General features: G+C 40.6%; 1 protein-coding gene across 5 annotated transcripts in view; it reads left to right on the top strand.

The window, feature by feature from the left end:
• Positions 1-10469: 10469 nt before the first annotated feature.
• Positions 10470-17212, top strand: part of mdfic (MyoD family inhibitor domain containing) — a 220951-nt gene continuing 214208 nt past the window's right edge. For 2 of the 5 annotated variants that reach the window (XR_006400425.1, XM_044342637.1), the window contains exons 1-3: positions 10473-10842; positions 11145-11306; positions 13286-13396. Coding sequence is in view for 4 of the 5 variants with exons in the window: in XM_044342637.1 (XP_044198572.1) it covers positions 11213-11306; positions 13286-13396 (205 nt within the window). In the remaining variant the exon portion in view is untranslated. Of the gene's footprint in view, positions 10843-11144; positions 11307-13285; positions 13397-17212 lie in introns of all 5 variants that reach the window. The other 3 variants (XM_044342636.1, XM_044342638.1, XM_044342635.1) reach the window with 3 other exon arrangements.

Genomic DNA, 17212 nt, shown 5'->3' with positions numbered 1-17212 from the left:
TGAAAGGAATAGTTTGCATGACTATCGGAGATATTAAATCATTCCTGAATGTTGCCTGATTTTGGTGAAACACATCTGCTAGCAGGTGCTACATTTACAGAAACGTACTCAGTGGTGTTTTCTCTGTTCCTGCTGGTATTTTTGTATCCTTTGATCTATCTTGGAAGACTGAACTACGGTGAAGTTCACATTGACTCGAATTGGCAACCACTGGTATCTTCTACTGGACCAGAGAAGTTATCAAGCGGTTGCAGCAGAGTTTTTCTTTGTTGCATTTGTGGTGGAATCTGGCATGTACAAATACACTTTGACAGCAGGTTATATACTGTATGACGCACCATCTATCTCCACGTTCAGTTTGTGTAGCAGAACTTTCTGGTTAAAGTTTAGCTATCATCCACTAGCTTTGTTCATTGCCAGTTAAGAATCTAAGAAAATAAAGGCTGTGGTTTACATTGCCTGTACGTTTGAAATTGTTCTGCTCTCTACATAGAGGGTGCTCAAACTCCCAACTCAGCTAGATCTTGAGTGCCACTTCAACTCTCTCTATATTGTTATTCTTCACATCTATTCAATCACCAACTTTCAATTTACATGTGTAAACACAGGGGTGCTGCAACTACAGTACCAGAATATCTGAGGCCATGTTTGTAGCAATATCATTTGCAAAAGTGTACAGATCTGAATCTTCAGTCGGGTATTTTAAATTCTGACTGTCTTACCTTTTTTTTTTTTTTTTTTACCTTTTCTGTTTTTTTATGTAAAATCTGCAAAGCACTTTAACTGCAACAGTCATAAAAAGTTTAGAAATGAATAGCATTTTTAATTACTTTACAGTGCAATTACACATAACAATAAAATGTTTAACTTTCATCCTGCACATTTGATACACTTTATTTAAACAGTATATCAGGATGAAATCATATCCATCAAATTACATCATCTGTGTAACCGAAAATTTGGTTAATTGCTTTGCTTAATATAACTGTTTTTTAATTTTTTTTTAAAAATGTATGACAATGTCAGTTCAAGTAAAAGTTACACCAACTTCAGCATTGAACAAAACTAAAGCTAAACCAGCCATGGCAGCATAATCCAAGTAACATTTAAGAATAAATCAGCTGGTATAATAGCATGGTAAGCCAAGCCAGATGGCAACCACATGTCTGTCTAAAGTCTCTCGGAGGTGAGACTGAGGTCAAAGAGCAGATCTGTGATCCTCATACAACCCTGCTCCCCCTCACTTTTCCTCCTTTTCTCTATTGCCCAGTTTCTTTTAATCCGGTTTTGTCTTTCTGTCATACATCCACACTCTTTCTTTTCTCTTCACTTAGAAGTTAAATATCCCTCAGCAACAGATTAGAGGAAATGGCAGCACAGCAAGTATTTTACATTCTATATTCCTCTTTACATGTGAGTTTCAGCGTAGTTTTTCTCCTGTTTTTTGGGCATGTTTGAAGCATTTTTGAAGCCATATCAGAGATGACATGTTTTGTGCACATTTTCAAACAGTTTCCTTTTGTAATGCAAATGGCCGTGACTCTGTCAATAAGTAGAAAGGCAGACGCATGCTGAATGGATAGCCTGAGACTTTGGTGGTGCAGAGTTTTGACTGCTGTGAGGGATTGTAATGTTAACTGTTTGTGATGGGGGGTTGTTTTAGGGCTTCACTGACTCGACTCAACCACACTCACACATTTACAAATAGGCACACGCTCACACACACACACACGCATCTTGTGGGTTCTCACGTTTGTGCCTGACTGCTCCCATCAGAACCCAACCCCCAATATACACACACACACACATGCTGTGTTTCCAGGCCTCCCCACAGCCCAAAGAACCTGCAGCACATCTGTCTACACCGCATCTCCTCCTCCTCCTGCCTCCTACTCCTCCTGCTCCTGCTCTTGCTCCTCTAACCGTGGCCAGGTGTTTGCCCACAGCCACACAGCTCTTCATCTCCAGGCCGCCAGACCGACGCTGATGTAATTGCTCTCTCCGCTGATCCATGAAAACAGAGAGAAAGCGAGGGGAGAAAGGGGGGAAAAGTAGAGAAAGACGGAGGGAGACAGTCTGTGTTGTAAAGTCAGAAACGAGGGCTGGGATTATGTGACAGGGAGGTGTGGGTGGCAAGGAAGGACGTGCGTGTGTGACTATTTTATAGAGGGTGGAGTGTGAGGCTCTCTGTGTGTGTTTATGAGAAGGTCAGGGATAAGTTGGGTGAAATGTGCGGCGAAGTTGGAATGTTTTTTTTTTGTTGTTGTTTGTGCTTGCGTGCGTGTTTCCAGGTGTGCATGAGGCCGTCTGCACGCATGACCTCTCCCAAGAGAGACAGAGCAGCTCCACAGTGGGAGCGTGGCGTGCTTTTAGTGGTGTGTTGTGAGGGTAATGTCAATTAATGTATTCATGATATTTATATATTTAAATATATTTATAAGGGGTTAAACCCATAGGGGGGAGGTGGCTTTCCATTTTCCTAATGACATGCAAATGAGGTGTAATGTTTTGTTCTGTCTCAAGCCCATTCGAATGAGTTCTGTGGTGTTATGGGAATTAACCGTATGTGTGGCCTAAAGAACGGTGGACACGTCACTGACTGCCAGGAATCACAATAAGCTTCAGATTGACCAGTTAAAACAATGAAATGCAAGAGCTTTAATCATCTACATTACATGCAGTCAGTAGTCAAGAATTACAAGGGCATGAGCTTCTGTGTCCTGGCAACAGATCTAACAAATTGTCTTTAGAATGATCATCATAGAACAGCCTTAAGACTCCATATGATCACTTTGTATAAAATTGATATGAATGCTAAAATGAAGTATTCAAATCCATTATTACGCACATGTGTGTTAATAATACCACAACCACTACGGCGCATCATTTAAATTGTCCAATTTTCAGCTCTGCAAAATAACTAATTCATCAAGCATAGCCTATTTGTTCCGTCATGAAACAAACAACAACATTAATTTAATAGTCAGAGATTGCAACACTTAGCGGAGATCCCCTGGAGTTTTGAATGAAGTGTTAGATTAGATTAATGTTTCCTCCCTATGTGGCTAACCTGCGGCACGGCGATGAGACGATACTGTATCAAATTAGAGAATCAGAGAGGAAAAAGGATCCCGCTGTTAAAGATCTAATTATTGCAAACACAATAAACAGCTTGATTGTTTTTAATGTCTGCTACTGTACCCTCCCCCTCTCACATCCTCCAGCTTTACTGGAGTCTGTTTTATTGCACAGTGGTGTTTTATTTTGCTTAAAGATGAGTTGTTAATTCTTTTGTGTTATATGTTATATATATTTTCTATTTTTATTGGTATAAATGTAAGTTATATTTCAGGTAACCCTTTAACCCCCTATTTAGTGTTTGCACTATATAAACAATTCAAACCACAACCTTGTTACACTTTTTCTGTATGTATTAAACAAATGAGATATAACATGTTAATAAGCGAGCTTTAGAGGAGGTGCTGATAGGTGGATTTTGTTACATTCAGACAAAGCCAGGCTAGCTGTTTCCCCCTTTTTCCACTCTTTGTGCTAAGCTAAGCTAACCAGCTGCTGGCAATAGCCTTATACTTAACAGACAGGTATGAAAGTGGTATTGATTTTCTCATATCACCCAGCAAGAAAAGCAAATAAGCATATTTCCCAAAATGTCTCCCTATAAGGTTATTGCATTAAGGCAATATTAACATTTGCATGTGTCTTCTGGAATGATCCTATCTGCCAATTCTGTCCAGCATAATTTATTTTGAATACGTGCTCAGACATAATATTTGAAGAGTTTTGTTCAATTTCATTTTTACAATCTAACTTTGGGGAGGGAGGGGGGAGAGATGTAGAGTTCTACTGGATGTCACTCTCTGCAGATGGCAGAATTCTTATTCGGGAACAAAAAACTCAACTTCATTTCCATAAACGCAGAGCGAATCTATGCTGATTCAGCATAAGAAAAATATTTATCTTGCAAGAAATTGATTCTTGATATTAATTCATGTGTTCACCCTTGAAGTGTGCCCATGATTTAAGCCTGCCTCTTTTGTATGTCCAACTTTAATTAATTAATGTCATTACTATCATTGCGGTCCAGCTGATTGGTTGGCTCATCATTTACAGTACTCTGGCTCCAAATCTCATCCTCTCTAGCAACGCTGACATTTGGAGAATTCTTGATTAACATAATTAGACAACTTTGATGGGAGATTTACAAAATCCCCCTTTTCTCCCATCCTGACTTGTTTCCATGCACGTCTCGCAATCTTCACTTTAATGCTGTGAGTCCGTGGATTAGATGTGACATTTATAAGGGCATATTTAACCAAAAGATATACAGAAAATATCCGCCATACATAAAGAATAAATGCAGAACAGTCCGTGTTTATTGTGTATTTTGCACTGTATCACTATATGAACTTAATACTGGCACACACATTTTGACCTTACTTTACTTTATATGTCTGACTTTTTATGTGAGCGTGTTTATATAAAAAACATAAGCCGGAGAGAAAGAGAGTGTAAAAAAGAGATAGAAGACAGATACAGATAGACTCTGGCGTGCTGTTATTTCTCTATGAAGGAGACCACGGAGAGCTCCAGCAGTTTATTGATTTTCAGAACTGCTCTGCTCTCATTGTTATCCCAGGGTGCTGAGCACTGTTCATTGGACACACGCAGCACCTCAGGCTGTGATCCCTGTCTGAGAAACCCCAGCTCTCACGACAGGCCCCTACCCAGCGCCCCATTCATACCCATTCATACCTACGTCTCAATAGCTTCCACTGAGGAGGTAGCAGGAAACCATACAGGGGAATAAGGGCATCAAGGCTCATTCTCACATCTTTGAAGTCTATTGTGTGTGCAGGGGAGGATTGGGAATATAGTCTTTTTCCAGATGAGAGAATTAGACTGAGATTCCACTGCGTCATGTCGAGCAGGGCTGTGTGTTGTGCTTTGGTGGAGGTGAAAGGTTCAATAAGGCAACCCTTTTTTTTTTTTTTTTTTTCAGTTTTCTGCTCTGACGGTGCTTCTTCTCACCGCAGCTGTTGAGGAGGTTAGTTTAGATAAGCAGTCACTCTGGCATTTAGGATGTTTACCCAGCATGCATCAGCACATGCTTACAGAAAATGACCACACTTCCACCACTCCTTTTATACCTATCATGCATGTCTCAGAAAGGGAATAATAACACACCACAGCACTTAGGCGCTGTCCACTACCAGCCTATTCAAACCAAGGCCATCTGGGTGCAGTTGTGAAGTGATGTCATGGCTGCTGCTCACCTTTAGCTTGGGTTTGTCTTTAATTATTGTCAGGGAAGGAACACACAGCCCAGCTCATCAACTGGATAAATATTTGACCGCTGTTCCATAAATTGGCATTGGGGGTTTATTTTAACGACGCATTCTGTCCAAGCCAGACATCATGCGCCGAGTGATGCACAGTGAATTGGCTCTCTGCAGGTGACCACAGCTCGTCTCAGCATGAGGTAAATTAAAACTCACATTTCTGTTGAGGAAATGAGAGATTTCATACACTTCCTGAATTTGTCTTATTTAATTATAACCTATGTCAAAGCCTAATCTAGGAAGCTTAGGCAGGGCATCCAATTAATCAAGAAATAGGTATGTTTGTGGACTGTGGAGGAGTGTGCGGGGAAGTGTGTGTGCGTGCATGTGTGTGAGAGGGAGAGGCTTATTGCATGAATATGGGAGCATAGTTGTGCTTTGTTTGTGTATCATTTGTGCATTTGCGTGCATGTGCATGCGGGTGGCTGCGCGTGCCTGTGGGTAAAATTTGATCTGCCTCAACCCAGGGGGTTTCGCTAACAGGACTCAGGGGTACGTGCTGGCACCATGTGAGAAAGCTCAAAGCAGGACACACAGTCTATGAGGCGTCACGCCTTTACAAATAAGCATCCCACTGTGATTTTAGCCAGTGTCGCTTAAGCTTGGCTTATGGTTTATGCTAATCGCAAATCTGTAGAGGATCATAGAAATCCAAACAGTCTGACATTTTTGATTATCATTCCATGTTGGACAACAAAGGCAGCAAAGGACGAAGCAGACGCAAAACTTTCAGGAGTGAAAGCTTAACATTTATAGATGTTAAATTCATTTACTTATTGGAATTGGGGTTAAAATGCATGCAATAACATCTAAAAAATGTGAATAATGACAGTTTCATTCAAACATTAAGCTGCAACTACTAATTCACAGTTGCAGTGATCATGAGCGTTCCTCACTAAGTGTGTGCCTGAAGGTACAGATTGCATAAGCAGCTACAAGTCATCTTGGTCACGAACTTGAAATATTGCATCAATTGTCACAATATAATATAATGAGTCAATGTCTTCGTAAGTCTGAGTGGCATGTATGTAATGTGAATTAGCATGCCACAACTCACTCCTATGGTGTGAAATGTCATATTGTGTCATGTGTTATGATGCCTGAGATATGAAGAGGTAGCTAATAGGAGATGGATATAGTGCTGGCATGCATGTGAGTATATTTGAATATCTGTGTTCCTCATATCAAGTGGTCTCTGCATTTAGACCTCCAGTCTAAACCAGATTCCACCATTCTCTGGTTTCCTCATATCATCACAACATCAGCATATGGCAGAGCAATGAATGATGGGTCAAACACAGTTGCTGTCTCGGTGGTTTTGGATGATTGTCAATAAAGTTAAATTAATCACAGATGGGTGTCAACTTTGATCTCATATTCTTCCAGGAGCCGGCGGAAGCCATTTTGCATCCCCTCTAAAGCTGTGGTGCAGGCATCTTCTTCACATGTGGATTTTGCATCGCCTGGCCTGAGTTATTGTGATAACCCGCCGAGTGGGCTCTTTTGTTTTTAACGTCACTATTAATCGTCAATCACCTGCTATTCTCTTTCTGTATCTGAGGGATACATATTTATGAAGTCTGGGGCTTTTGTGTGAACATTTGCAACTGATTATGTGCACTCTTCTTACTCCAAACTTGCAGTCCAGATGTGCAGCTATACAAGCAGAAAGTCATTATTCAACTCCCTGCGTGCTTGTTCTTTGAGGAATAGGGTGTTTGTTTGCATTCAAACTCTAATCAAGAGCAGTGACAGGCCTTATTCTGATCATAAAGAGATTTTCCTTTAATGAGTCCATCAATTCCTGCCCTATTCATGTCCATTCTCCATTCAGACAGAATGATTCAAACTGCCAAACACAAAGTCTGCCTCCTTTGACAGTTGGACCAATAAAAGATTGAATGTTTTGATCAGACAGCCTCAAACAATCCTTTACTTGAAAAAAAAAAGGACTTACCATAATGCTATTAATCATGTGAGGGCATCAAGGTTCAGCTGGTGTCACGGCCGGCTTCAAAAAGCCTTACTTATTAAGTTCTACTCATTCTGTGTGGACTTGTGTGTAAAAAATCTTTGAAGATTTGATCAGGTACAGGTGCTGGTTCTTGCTGTTCAAAGCGACACCTCAACTCTTTCGCCTGGCCATTAAAATCGACGCAAGGGGCAACATGGGCCAACTTTTGCATTTCTATTAGAATCGCAGTCTGCTAAGAAATAAGCTCATTAGGTATAATTACAGATGTTCTGTCCTACAGGCATTTTCTTGTTTCAGTTCAGTTTCTGCAAAAGTTTTTACTTGAAAACAAATGTGGTTAGCAAGAAACTCGTGATGAGAGGGGTAGGCCCTTCAGTTAATGATACAGGTGTACCAGCAAAAGAAAAACTTGGACTGCTCAGACTTTTTCAATTATGCCATTATCACTGTGTTGGTGTGGAAATACTGATTGTATGAACGTCAAATTGTCATTTTTATACTTTGTTTTCTGTATGGATTAAACACAGATTGTAACATTTTGTTAGTGAACTTTAGAGGTGTAAGTAGACGGATTTTGTTACCAAATGTATATGTGTTATTCTGTTTATAAAATGTGTTCAAGGCAAGCAGCAAACACTTAGGATGCTTGGACTACTTTGCTGTTTGAGAAGGAGGACACGGATGCTTGCAGTGTGAGTGTTTTTGGGATGTGTGTGTTTGTGTGTGTGTGTGTGTGTTTGTGTGTGTGCCAGAAAGCAAGAAACAGAGATGCGTGTTTGTTTGGGGCCAGATTCCCTCCTTCCCAGCGAAGGAGGATTAGACTTGTCGGCAGCGTGTGCACCGACTGAGCCGGCGCTTCTCTTCTCTTCGCCACTACACACTCCAGCAATCAGGCAGCCTGCCAAACAAACAGATGAAGTCAACAGAGAGACGTTTCCTTGTGTCTTTTGAGATGTGACTGCAACAGATGCAACACTGACACCGACGCTTGACACAGTGTGACAGCCTACTGTGTCTACACAGCCGGCTCCACTTTGACTTATTTTGAAGGAGGAGGGAGTGGGGGATGACACTATGCACATGATCACACACAAGATAATGTTTGTCAGCAGCAGCAGTGGTGTCACCATGTAAGAGAGACAAAGACAGACAACGGGGGTTGATTTCACGGTGCAGTCATGTTGCATGTACAGTCCTCAAAAGATTTCCATATGTGTATGGGGGTGTAGTTGGGGGGGGTGGGGGGCAGATGGCTTGCAGTGAGTTTTTCAAGGTGCAGGCTTTGATTTGCTCTGTGCATGATTCAATCTCCGAGGTGAACCATGGCCATTACACACTGCAAGGTCAAAATCCCATTACTTAAATGCAATTTTATCCATGATTTTTCTTACAGGCTACATCTCTCAAATATACTGTGTCTCCACGTGGCCACCCAGATAGGCAAGCTGAAAGCACTGCATGCTGGTTAACGGAGTTCTTGGCTTTGAGCAGCTCTAGGGGATGGAGTGAGGGAGTATCTGTATCCAGGTAATTACAGTCTGAGGGGGCACAGAGGTCCTCTGTGATTACACATCAGCCCTGTAATGGATTCAACACTTATAGACGGAGAGAGAGAGAGAGAGAGAGCTGCATTCCTTACCTTTCCATCGCGAAGGCAAGGGACGGGTGGGTGAGAGCAGGCAAGGTGGGGCGGGGTAGGTAGGTGTATCTGCAAGATGGATTACGTGGGGTTTGCCGAGTTCAACATTGACACAGATTCATCGTAAATCATTATACTGGGGACCCGGAGTGATTTCTGCATTAGGAGCAGAAAATGGAGTTCAGCCAGTCAATGAGGGAGGGCATATTTCACATCAATCACCTCCACACTCTCATGTTACCAAGGCTTAAATCTCACTTATACTGTTACCAATAGGGTTCAATGGCTATGATGGCAATCAGCAAGACACTGACTGCACTAACAATACCCTACTGACTACACAGAGGACACAGCACGGGGCTCCCTTGCCATTTATTCAAAGTGAATTATACATGAAATGAAATAGAGAAAATGTAAAGGTGATGTTGGATGTTGAGATGTTGAAATTATGATGTTTATTTATAGTTTGCAGTTCACAGCAAACTTTTCATTCATGTTGGCTAACTTTCCAGCTGGCTTCAAGCTCATATTCTCCATGGAGATGAGGGTGACCGCAGGCTGCGTTTGAACGCAAGGCTGACAGGGATCAAACCAACCTAACTTCAGATACTGAAGATTTCAATGAAGCACAGTTCTGTGTGGAGTAAATAAGAGATTAACTGATGTGTTTTGTTTAAAGGTGACAAAATATGGCAATGATCATTGTTATATGAGCTACGAATTAACAATTATACTGAATATTACTCTTTTTTGTTGCCATAAATACATTCTCAGACAAAATAATGCACTGTATGTTATCCTACAGGGTGATGTACTTATATTTGGGGTAATAGACCCCGGAGAGGTCTAACTACCTACTTTAAACCTCTTACGTAAACTCTCTTATGCAAACTGTTATAAAACTCCAATAGCTGAAATCCAAATAAACTTAATTGATTTATGAGAACACCAATTGCAAATGTAGAGCATATGAAAATCTATTGTTTTGTTTACCATATTTAAGTCTCAGAGACTTGAGCTGTAAACTGAAGTGATTTCAGTGAGTTATTTCCCGAAACATGTCATCAGATCAAAATCATGTTCGTAAGCAAATCTTGTAAAACTAGGAAAAGTCATGAAGTACCAAGATGATAAAACAGCTGTTAAAGATGACCCATAACAACATTAGATTTAATTTATCATGTAGAAACTTTTAAATCAGCTTCTTAAGGCAATAAACCTCTAATCCTAACCCTTCACTGAATGACATTTTGAGTGCCAACTGTTGCTTTGATTGATGTCACAGATTAGTTTTACATACTTAAGTGTTCAAAAGCATTTTGCAGTGGGAAAAACCCCATCTCAAACTCTAGACATTATTATTTATTTTTTGTGGAACTAGTTTTCCTGTGTTTTAATGAAGCACGTGTCCCCTGAAAGTATGACTGCGTGTCTAAATTTGTATCTTTTTTATTTATTTATTTATTTCCTAATTTTGTTTTTGGGGGACACATGTTCAGGGAGGGCTTTGCTCACTTCTCTGCCGCCAAGAGAGGCAAGGGGAGAGGGAGAATAGTAACTTCACTGGCTGTACTGCAGGAATCCGGATATGATGAAAATGTTTGAGACGTAACGAACTACCGCCGCTGAATGTCGAAGGCGTCGCGAGGACGATTTTTGATTTTTTTGCTGTACGTCAACAACATCAGGCTACAAAGCAGCTACAAAGTAGCACCGAGGCACACTGGCAGCTGAACTTACGGAAAAAAGTTGTTGGACGCTAAGTTACTCTTTCACCCAGTTTCTTTTTTTCTTCTTGGGAAAGAGTGGGAGGAAGGAAGGATGGGAATAAGTCAGATTTGAATCAAGGGAGTTGACATGTTTGAAAGGTAAGTTATGCTTTCCAAACAATATATCCGTTTTAGCTATAAACAACACTTAGGAAGCGTCCGTCGTTTTTCGATAAAACAAAAGTGAGTGTGAGAGCAAATGGGCTGCATATGGAGTCTCTCAGCAAGTTTGTGTAAAAAGCGAGAGAAGGGGAAATTTCCACTAAGTTTTTACTGCAGCTCGACGTCACTTTCTCAGTGTGTGAATAAGCAGACAACTTTCTCGTGTCGAGTAATGACCTGCACTGTGTTGCTGTGTGTCTGCTAAGCCTGTGCTGATGATGAGACGTTGGTTTTCACAGCGCTGAGGGCTGAGGAAAGGGAGGAACTGCTTCTTCTGCTGTGTGTGTCCCACAAAGACGACTGTCTGATGTCCAAGGAGACTGTGCTTCCTCCGGATGGGCCGGCAGGGCAAGGGAAGGGCCCTCAGCAAGAGACAAGTCCCCTATTGTCAGCCACACAAGGTAAGAGTTCACAGGAGAGGCCAGAAATCAATAGCGGGGGAGGTAAAAGTAAAATTCAGGTTACCAAAGTGGGTTATGTGGCTCTATATGGGCCATGAGAGGGTGTAAGAGGTCCTTCAGCATGGTATTTTTAAATTTTTTTCCCCATAAAATGGTAAGGTAGTGACAAAAAAAACTCCTTATGAAGTGTAAACATGCCCAGCTCCACACTGCTTCATATCTAACAACATAATACTCCTCTGGCTGGTCCACAACACAAAAAGATTTGAACAGACAGTGACTTGTGAAAATGTAGGAGTCCCTGCTATGTAATGCTCAGCTCATGTGCACATGAAGCTCTCTCTTGAGAATGTTTATGGAGTGTTTTCTTTTTTTTCCTCGCTGCCAGGGCACTGAAACTGCGCTATAAATATCAGTGACATATTCAGTCAAGAACTCATGTTACTTGTACCGTCCAACGTGACAGAAAACGGTCTAAAAAGCAAATGTAGAAAGTTAGTCGATGAATGCATTTTCAGATTAATGGTGCATACCAGCACTTATCAGTCTGCTTGGGACAATATCAGCCTTGTCTTCTTAAATTATGTTCATGTGACTTTGAGTACACATCAGTATCCGTGCTCCAGTGTTAAGCCTTGATAATGTTTTTGCTTTTTCCCTCAATAAAGTCTGAAGAAACGCCCTGACTATTAACAGCAACCACAGCCAATTATAGTTTTTAATTAACTTTCTAGTTGCCCCTAAGATTATCACATGTAAAATAAGCTTACCCCCACACCCCCTTTTCATTTTTCTTCAAACAAGCAATGAACCGTTAACCATCCTATTTATACCAAGCATCATTATGGCACTGTCAAAAAATAGCAAAGTAGGACAAAGTAAGCAATCACTGGGGCTGCTGGATTGCGAATGGATTTTCGCTGGACCTTCAAAGGCGCTTGCAGTTAAGACTGGATTTCCCCTCTCAGGGGACTGTAGATGTACTGAGAATAGACCAATTTATTTCTAACTGTGATCACAAAATACTGCGATGCATCACACAGTACTGCTGCTAACGCAAATGCTGCTACAATACATCAGCTCCAAGCTGAGATATGTGCCATATCTATCTAGGGCTGCTGGCCTTTGCCCATCCATTCCACTCCCTCATCCATCACTGCTTTACAAACAGAAGAAGCATTGGAACAAACGCATCAATACATCCAGTTTTGGTAAACATGATTGTAAGGTTCTGCTGAATCATTCTTCATACTTTTTTTTTTTTTTGAGGATCAAGATACAGTAGTTACTGAGAAACTTGCAGGCTATGAGAAAAACTGTGGGCTGTGAGCAGTCATCTGGCAGCAAACCAGTGAATAAAGTCATTGTGGAAGGTTTATTTACTGAACAAAGCAGCAGTGTGTAATGAGCAAAGCGTCAGCAAGTCCCGCAGTCAAGAAGCCAAAGAACACGGCTTAGAGAGATGAGTGAAACTGTCTTGTGTTTTTTGTGCAGCTATCAGGCTTAGAGTTTGTGCCTACATACTTTTTCCAATTTGGATGAATGCTGCCTTTATGGCAGTTTAAAGAAGCTTGGCAGGTAGAGCACACCCAGGAGCAGAGGGAGTGTAAATGAGATCCAGAGCTCTGGCAAGGCCTTTACCTGAACCGCCCCACCATGTTGTGCAACCATTTGCCAGCGGCCTGTGTTTTTTCTGGCAAAAATAGGCAGAGCAGCTTCTGCATCTCTAGCACGTCCAGCTGTCCCTGATATTTTGTCCACTGTGGCTGACCTGCTGTAAAAGTTTACATCTGTTTTTGCAGGAATAGCTGTGCTCATTAATTTAGAACAGTTAAGCTGGTAATAGGATAACATTAAATTAAACAACCGAAACTCTCTCTGTTAGTCACTGCGCAGCATAATATTTTCTTGCTTAACTTTTGAGTACAACAGGTTTTTCTTCTTCAGCCATGTGTAACGTTAAATGCTTGTGACCCTAGATGCTTGTGACAGTGAATCATCAGGAAGAACACAGTTTCCGAGGAAACCAGCCACTGAAGGACAAAGTCACGTGACCAAGGAGAAGTCTAATTATTGCGAGCCTGTAAGAAGTAAGTTTTAACGACCTGGGAAAGCTGTGGGTGGACAGCAGGATATCTCGGTGTTATTTTTAATGATAACAACAATGAGCCGTTTAATTGGAGCAAGTGAAAACGATTAACATATTTTGCTTGCATAGTCAGATGGTCGAGCTTAACGGCAGTAGCTGTTTAGCAATGTTTTATTTAACATTGAAATAATTTCATCCTTTTTTTATTAACACGCTCCAACTGTCATGTACAGTGTACATGCACGAGGCAGGGTCAGTCAGCCAACTAAAATATTAGCTTCAGTGTTTCCAATTAAAGTAATATCAAGATTGCACTGAGGTCTCTTGGCAAGTGAGTGGTAACATGCATGCTCTTTCATTCTGCCATAATGACCAAGACTTGGCTCGTTTCTCCACTTCTGCTTTTCCTTCCAACCTTCAGCCCTGTGTTTTGGAAGTGGGGAAATCCTGTTTGTGGTTCTGGCATTGACTGTCTTAACGCACTGATTGCAACTTAGCCACAATGTTTTCACCCCGTACCAAACATTTACCTATTGGAGAAGAATTGTGCCAGCTGCTTGAAGACATTTCTCTGTTGAACGGTGTCTTTTAGACAGCTTTTTAGTCACAGGCTGAGACAATGCTGTAGGGGTATATTGTTCCCACCAATAATCTACCATCCCAATAACATTAGATTTTTCCTGCATCTGTAATCTCATTTATAACTTAGGAAACTTTGGAAACCTGTGTTGTAACTCTGCAATAATCATTGTATTTTGCAAATGTAATGACACAGGGAGGTTTCACAAAACAATCATTTGGCGCTGAACTGCTCGAGTGGTTAGCAGGTCTAATTAAGTCTATATGAACTCTTGTTCAGCAAAATTTGATACAGAGCAATAGATCGCAGGTCACAAAAGGAAACCATCTAAAAGCTTTGTGTGTGTGTGTGTGTTTAATTGTTCCTAAGAAGAGTGAGATGTGTCAGCAAAGGCTAATAGCAGCTAATTGCTTCCATCCATGTAAGTGCCTAGCTATAATAAGGATTGTGTTTGCATCTGACACAACAGTTCTTTTGTTTCTAGGTTGTTAACTTTTCCAGGGCGCCTTTTCCTGCCTTTTTTTTATTTTTTTTTTTTTTAGTATTAAGCTTAATGACTTGCCAGTGGCTTGTTTACCGAAGCAGCGAGGGAAAGAGATTCGGTTGCAAAAAAAAAGATTTTCTGTCAAGAGGTCTTTTTAGCTTGGCAGGTGTGTGGAGTATTGCACTTCTGGAGGGAGGCATGCTTTTCTTTCATCTCAGCAGATAAGCCCCTGTGACAACAGTTTTGCGTTGTAATTGATGTCGCCCCCCTTCCCCTCAACATCCACACACACACACACACACATCTCACACATGCACACATGCAGACTGTCTGGTAAGGGAATTTTAGAGGAAGGAACACATGCTACTTCTCTTTTGAGAGAGTTTCAAGAACATAAAATAGTCATGTCAAATAAAGGCAGAACCCCAAATTTGCGCTATGATAATCTTTGTGAAAGTTTATTGTACCCATGTCTGTTTGTGGTTAAATCAAAGTCTTTACATTCAGGGCGGCTCAAGTTAACCTATTTGTGTCATGGACCCTCGCAGTCTCACTGTGGTTTTGTTTGTTGAGGTGACCAATCAGGTTGCTTACTGGCAGGGGTAATTGAGAGCCCTCTTCACTGCAGAAACAGGAAATCAATAAGAAATCATCAGCCTGGCTACATCCTGGCCCAGCTGTTTTCCCCCCCTCTGTCCGATTTTAAAGCCTGTGTACAGTGTGTGTGGACGGTGACTTTTCACAACAAGAGGAAGCCTATTGTAACATTGTAATAACAACACAGATCCTATTTCAGTTATGATAACGTTGTTTTGACAAGTTGTCTTTTTAAGCAGTGGGGTTCTCCTTAAACAGGAAAGTAAATATGGCAGCAGTTCCCTAATAATTGAAAACTGTTTTTTGGAGCACAACACACATTTGCTTGAGGGTGTTGTAAACACTGTTTTAAGAGTGACTGAATCTTTCCATAAAAATGCAAAAATGAATCATCAGACGATTGTAAAGTGTGACCTAAAAAGGATGAAATGGCTGAAATTATCATTTTGAACTGAAGTTTTATAAACACACAAAGTTAAAATGTGGATGTTGCTGGGAATGTCAACTGCTGTGGCTTGTAAGACAAAAAAAAAGTACAACTTTGTCCTGCCTGTAAGGCTGCCGTCAGTGAACGGGTCCTCTGTGGCTCTGCCATCCTGGGGGAGGAGGGAGAATCTTGAGGGGGAGACAGACATTCCTCAAGGGACCGTTCTGGGATTTCAAGCAGCTGATATCTCCTGCAAACAGGGCCTTGGCTCTCCAGCCCTTGCCTGGAAATAAATTGCTACCACCCAGCACCAGTTTTAGGAGTTTAATCGTCACATTATTCACCGGATTGTCAAATACTTTTTCTTTTTAAATGCTTCTGTGGTTGATAAAGATGACCTTACTAGCTGCTGAAGAACAGGTCGTTTTTTTTTTATCTCCGGGAAATTCTGTAGTGAGAAAGGAAGGTCAAATAACATGACTCTCCTTTTTAAAGAAAGACATTAGTCTGGCCTTTGTGTGAATCTCTGATTGGATTCTTTAGTGGCACACCTTCAAGGTTATTACCTGTGTGCAGAATTGACCTTTTTGAAAGTGAATTTGTGACCCTAAAACGGGTTGTTTAATGTAAGAGTGTCACATACCTGCTGCACCTGTTTTGCAAAAACAGATTCTTTGACAGTGCAACACTTAAGATTTACATACAAAACCATAAAGTGTTATGATACAAGCCAGTTTCTATTCAAATGGAAACGTATCTATGAGTTACACTAAGTTAAAACAAAGGGCAAGTGCTTCTTCATCATCATTTTAATCATCAGCGCTGAAACATTTTTGCCTCACAAGTACTGAATCAACATTCTCAAACTGTCACACTTCGCCTCATGTATATTCCAAAGTTACTTAAGTAGTTTAAGACTTTTTCACCTCACACCAGTTTTTTCTCCCCTAGAATATTTTTTTTCAGCTATAGGAACTGCACGATGATTGTTGTTATGCAAGATTCATATCTTTATTGTAATCCTCAGAGCCCTGTCTATGCAGAAATAATGTGACTCAAGCATAGACCTATTATAAACTGAACCGTAATTTTCAAGTGATTACTTACCAGTGGGTCATGGAATCAAAAACTGTATAAATAGGGTGAAATGCTAGTGTAGGGGTTGATTAAAATGGCCATTGTAATTCTACCTCTGTTGTAATTATTTTCTCATTGTCTTGGTGCAGATAGATTTCATATGGGAAATTTCAAGTGTGTTAATTAGCATATTTTACCCGAAGTGCCCGAGCCTATTCACTGTTAAATTTTTTTTTTTTTTTTTTTGAAGATATTCAAAATACTTGAGCCAAATGATTAGATATGCATACCTCAATTCATGAACTGCAGTCTTCTGAGTGGTTATGTGAGATACAAGGCAACATATATGGGTTTTGATTGAGGAGGAAGAGTGTATTTTTTTTATGATTATTGCAGAGAATATGGGTATTCAGACTTTTCTTTCCGAGTTGTTTTAACACCAATTGACCTTTTTTGTGTCTCTTATACAGCACATTTCCGTAGTGGTGGAAGAAGTATTCAGATCTGAAAGTGAAAGTATAGAAAACTATGTAAGTGTTATCAGCAAAATGTACTGACATGTTGAAAGGAAAAGTGCTTGTTAGGAGGAATGGACACTTTCAGAGTGTTATTTTGCTGTTGATGCACATTATATTATTGGATTATTTATACT

This window comes from Thunnus albacares, chromosome 23 (assembly GCF_914725855.1).
Source record: "Thunnus albacares chromosome 23, fThuAlb1.1, whole genome shotgun sequence".
In the NCBI taxonomy this organism is placed as follows: Eukaryota; Metazoa; Chordata; class Actinopteri; order Scombriformes; family Scombridae; genus Thunnus; species Thunnus albacares.
Note: the sequence above shows the minus strand (reverse complement) of the source record. Positions and strands in the feature narration are given on the sequence as shown.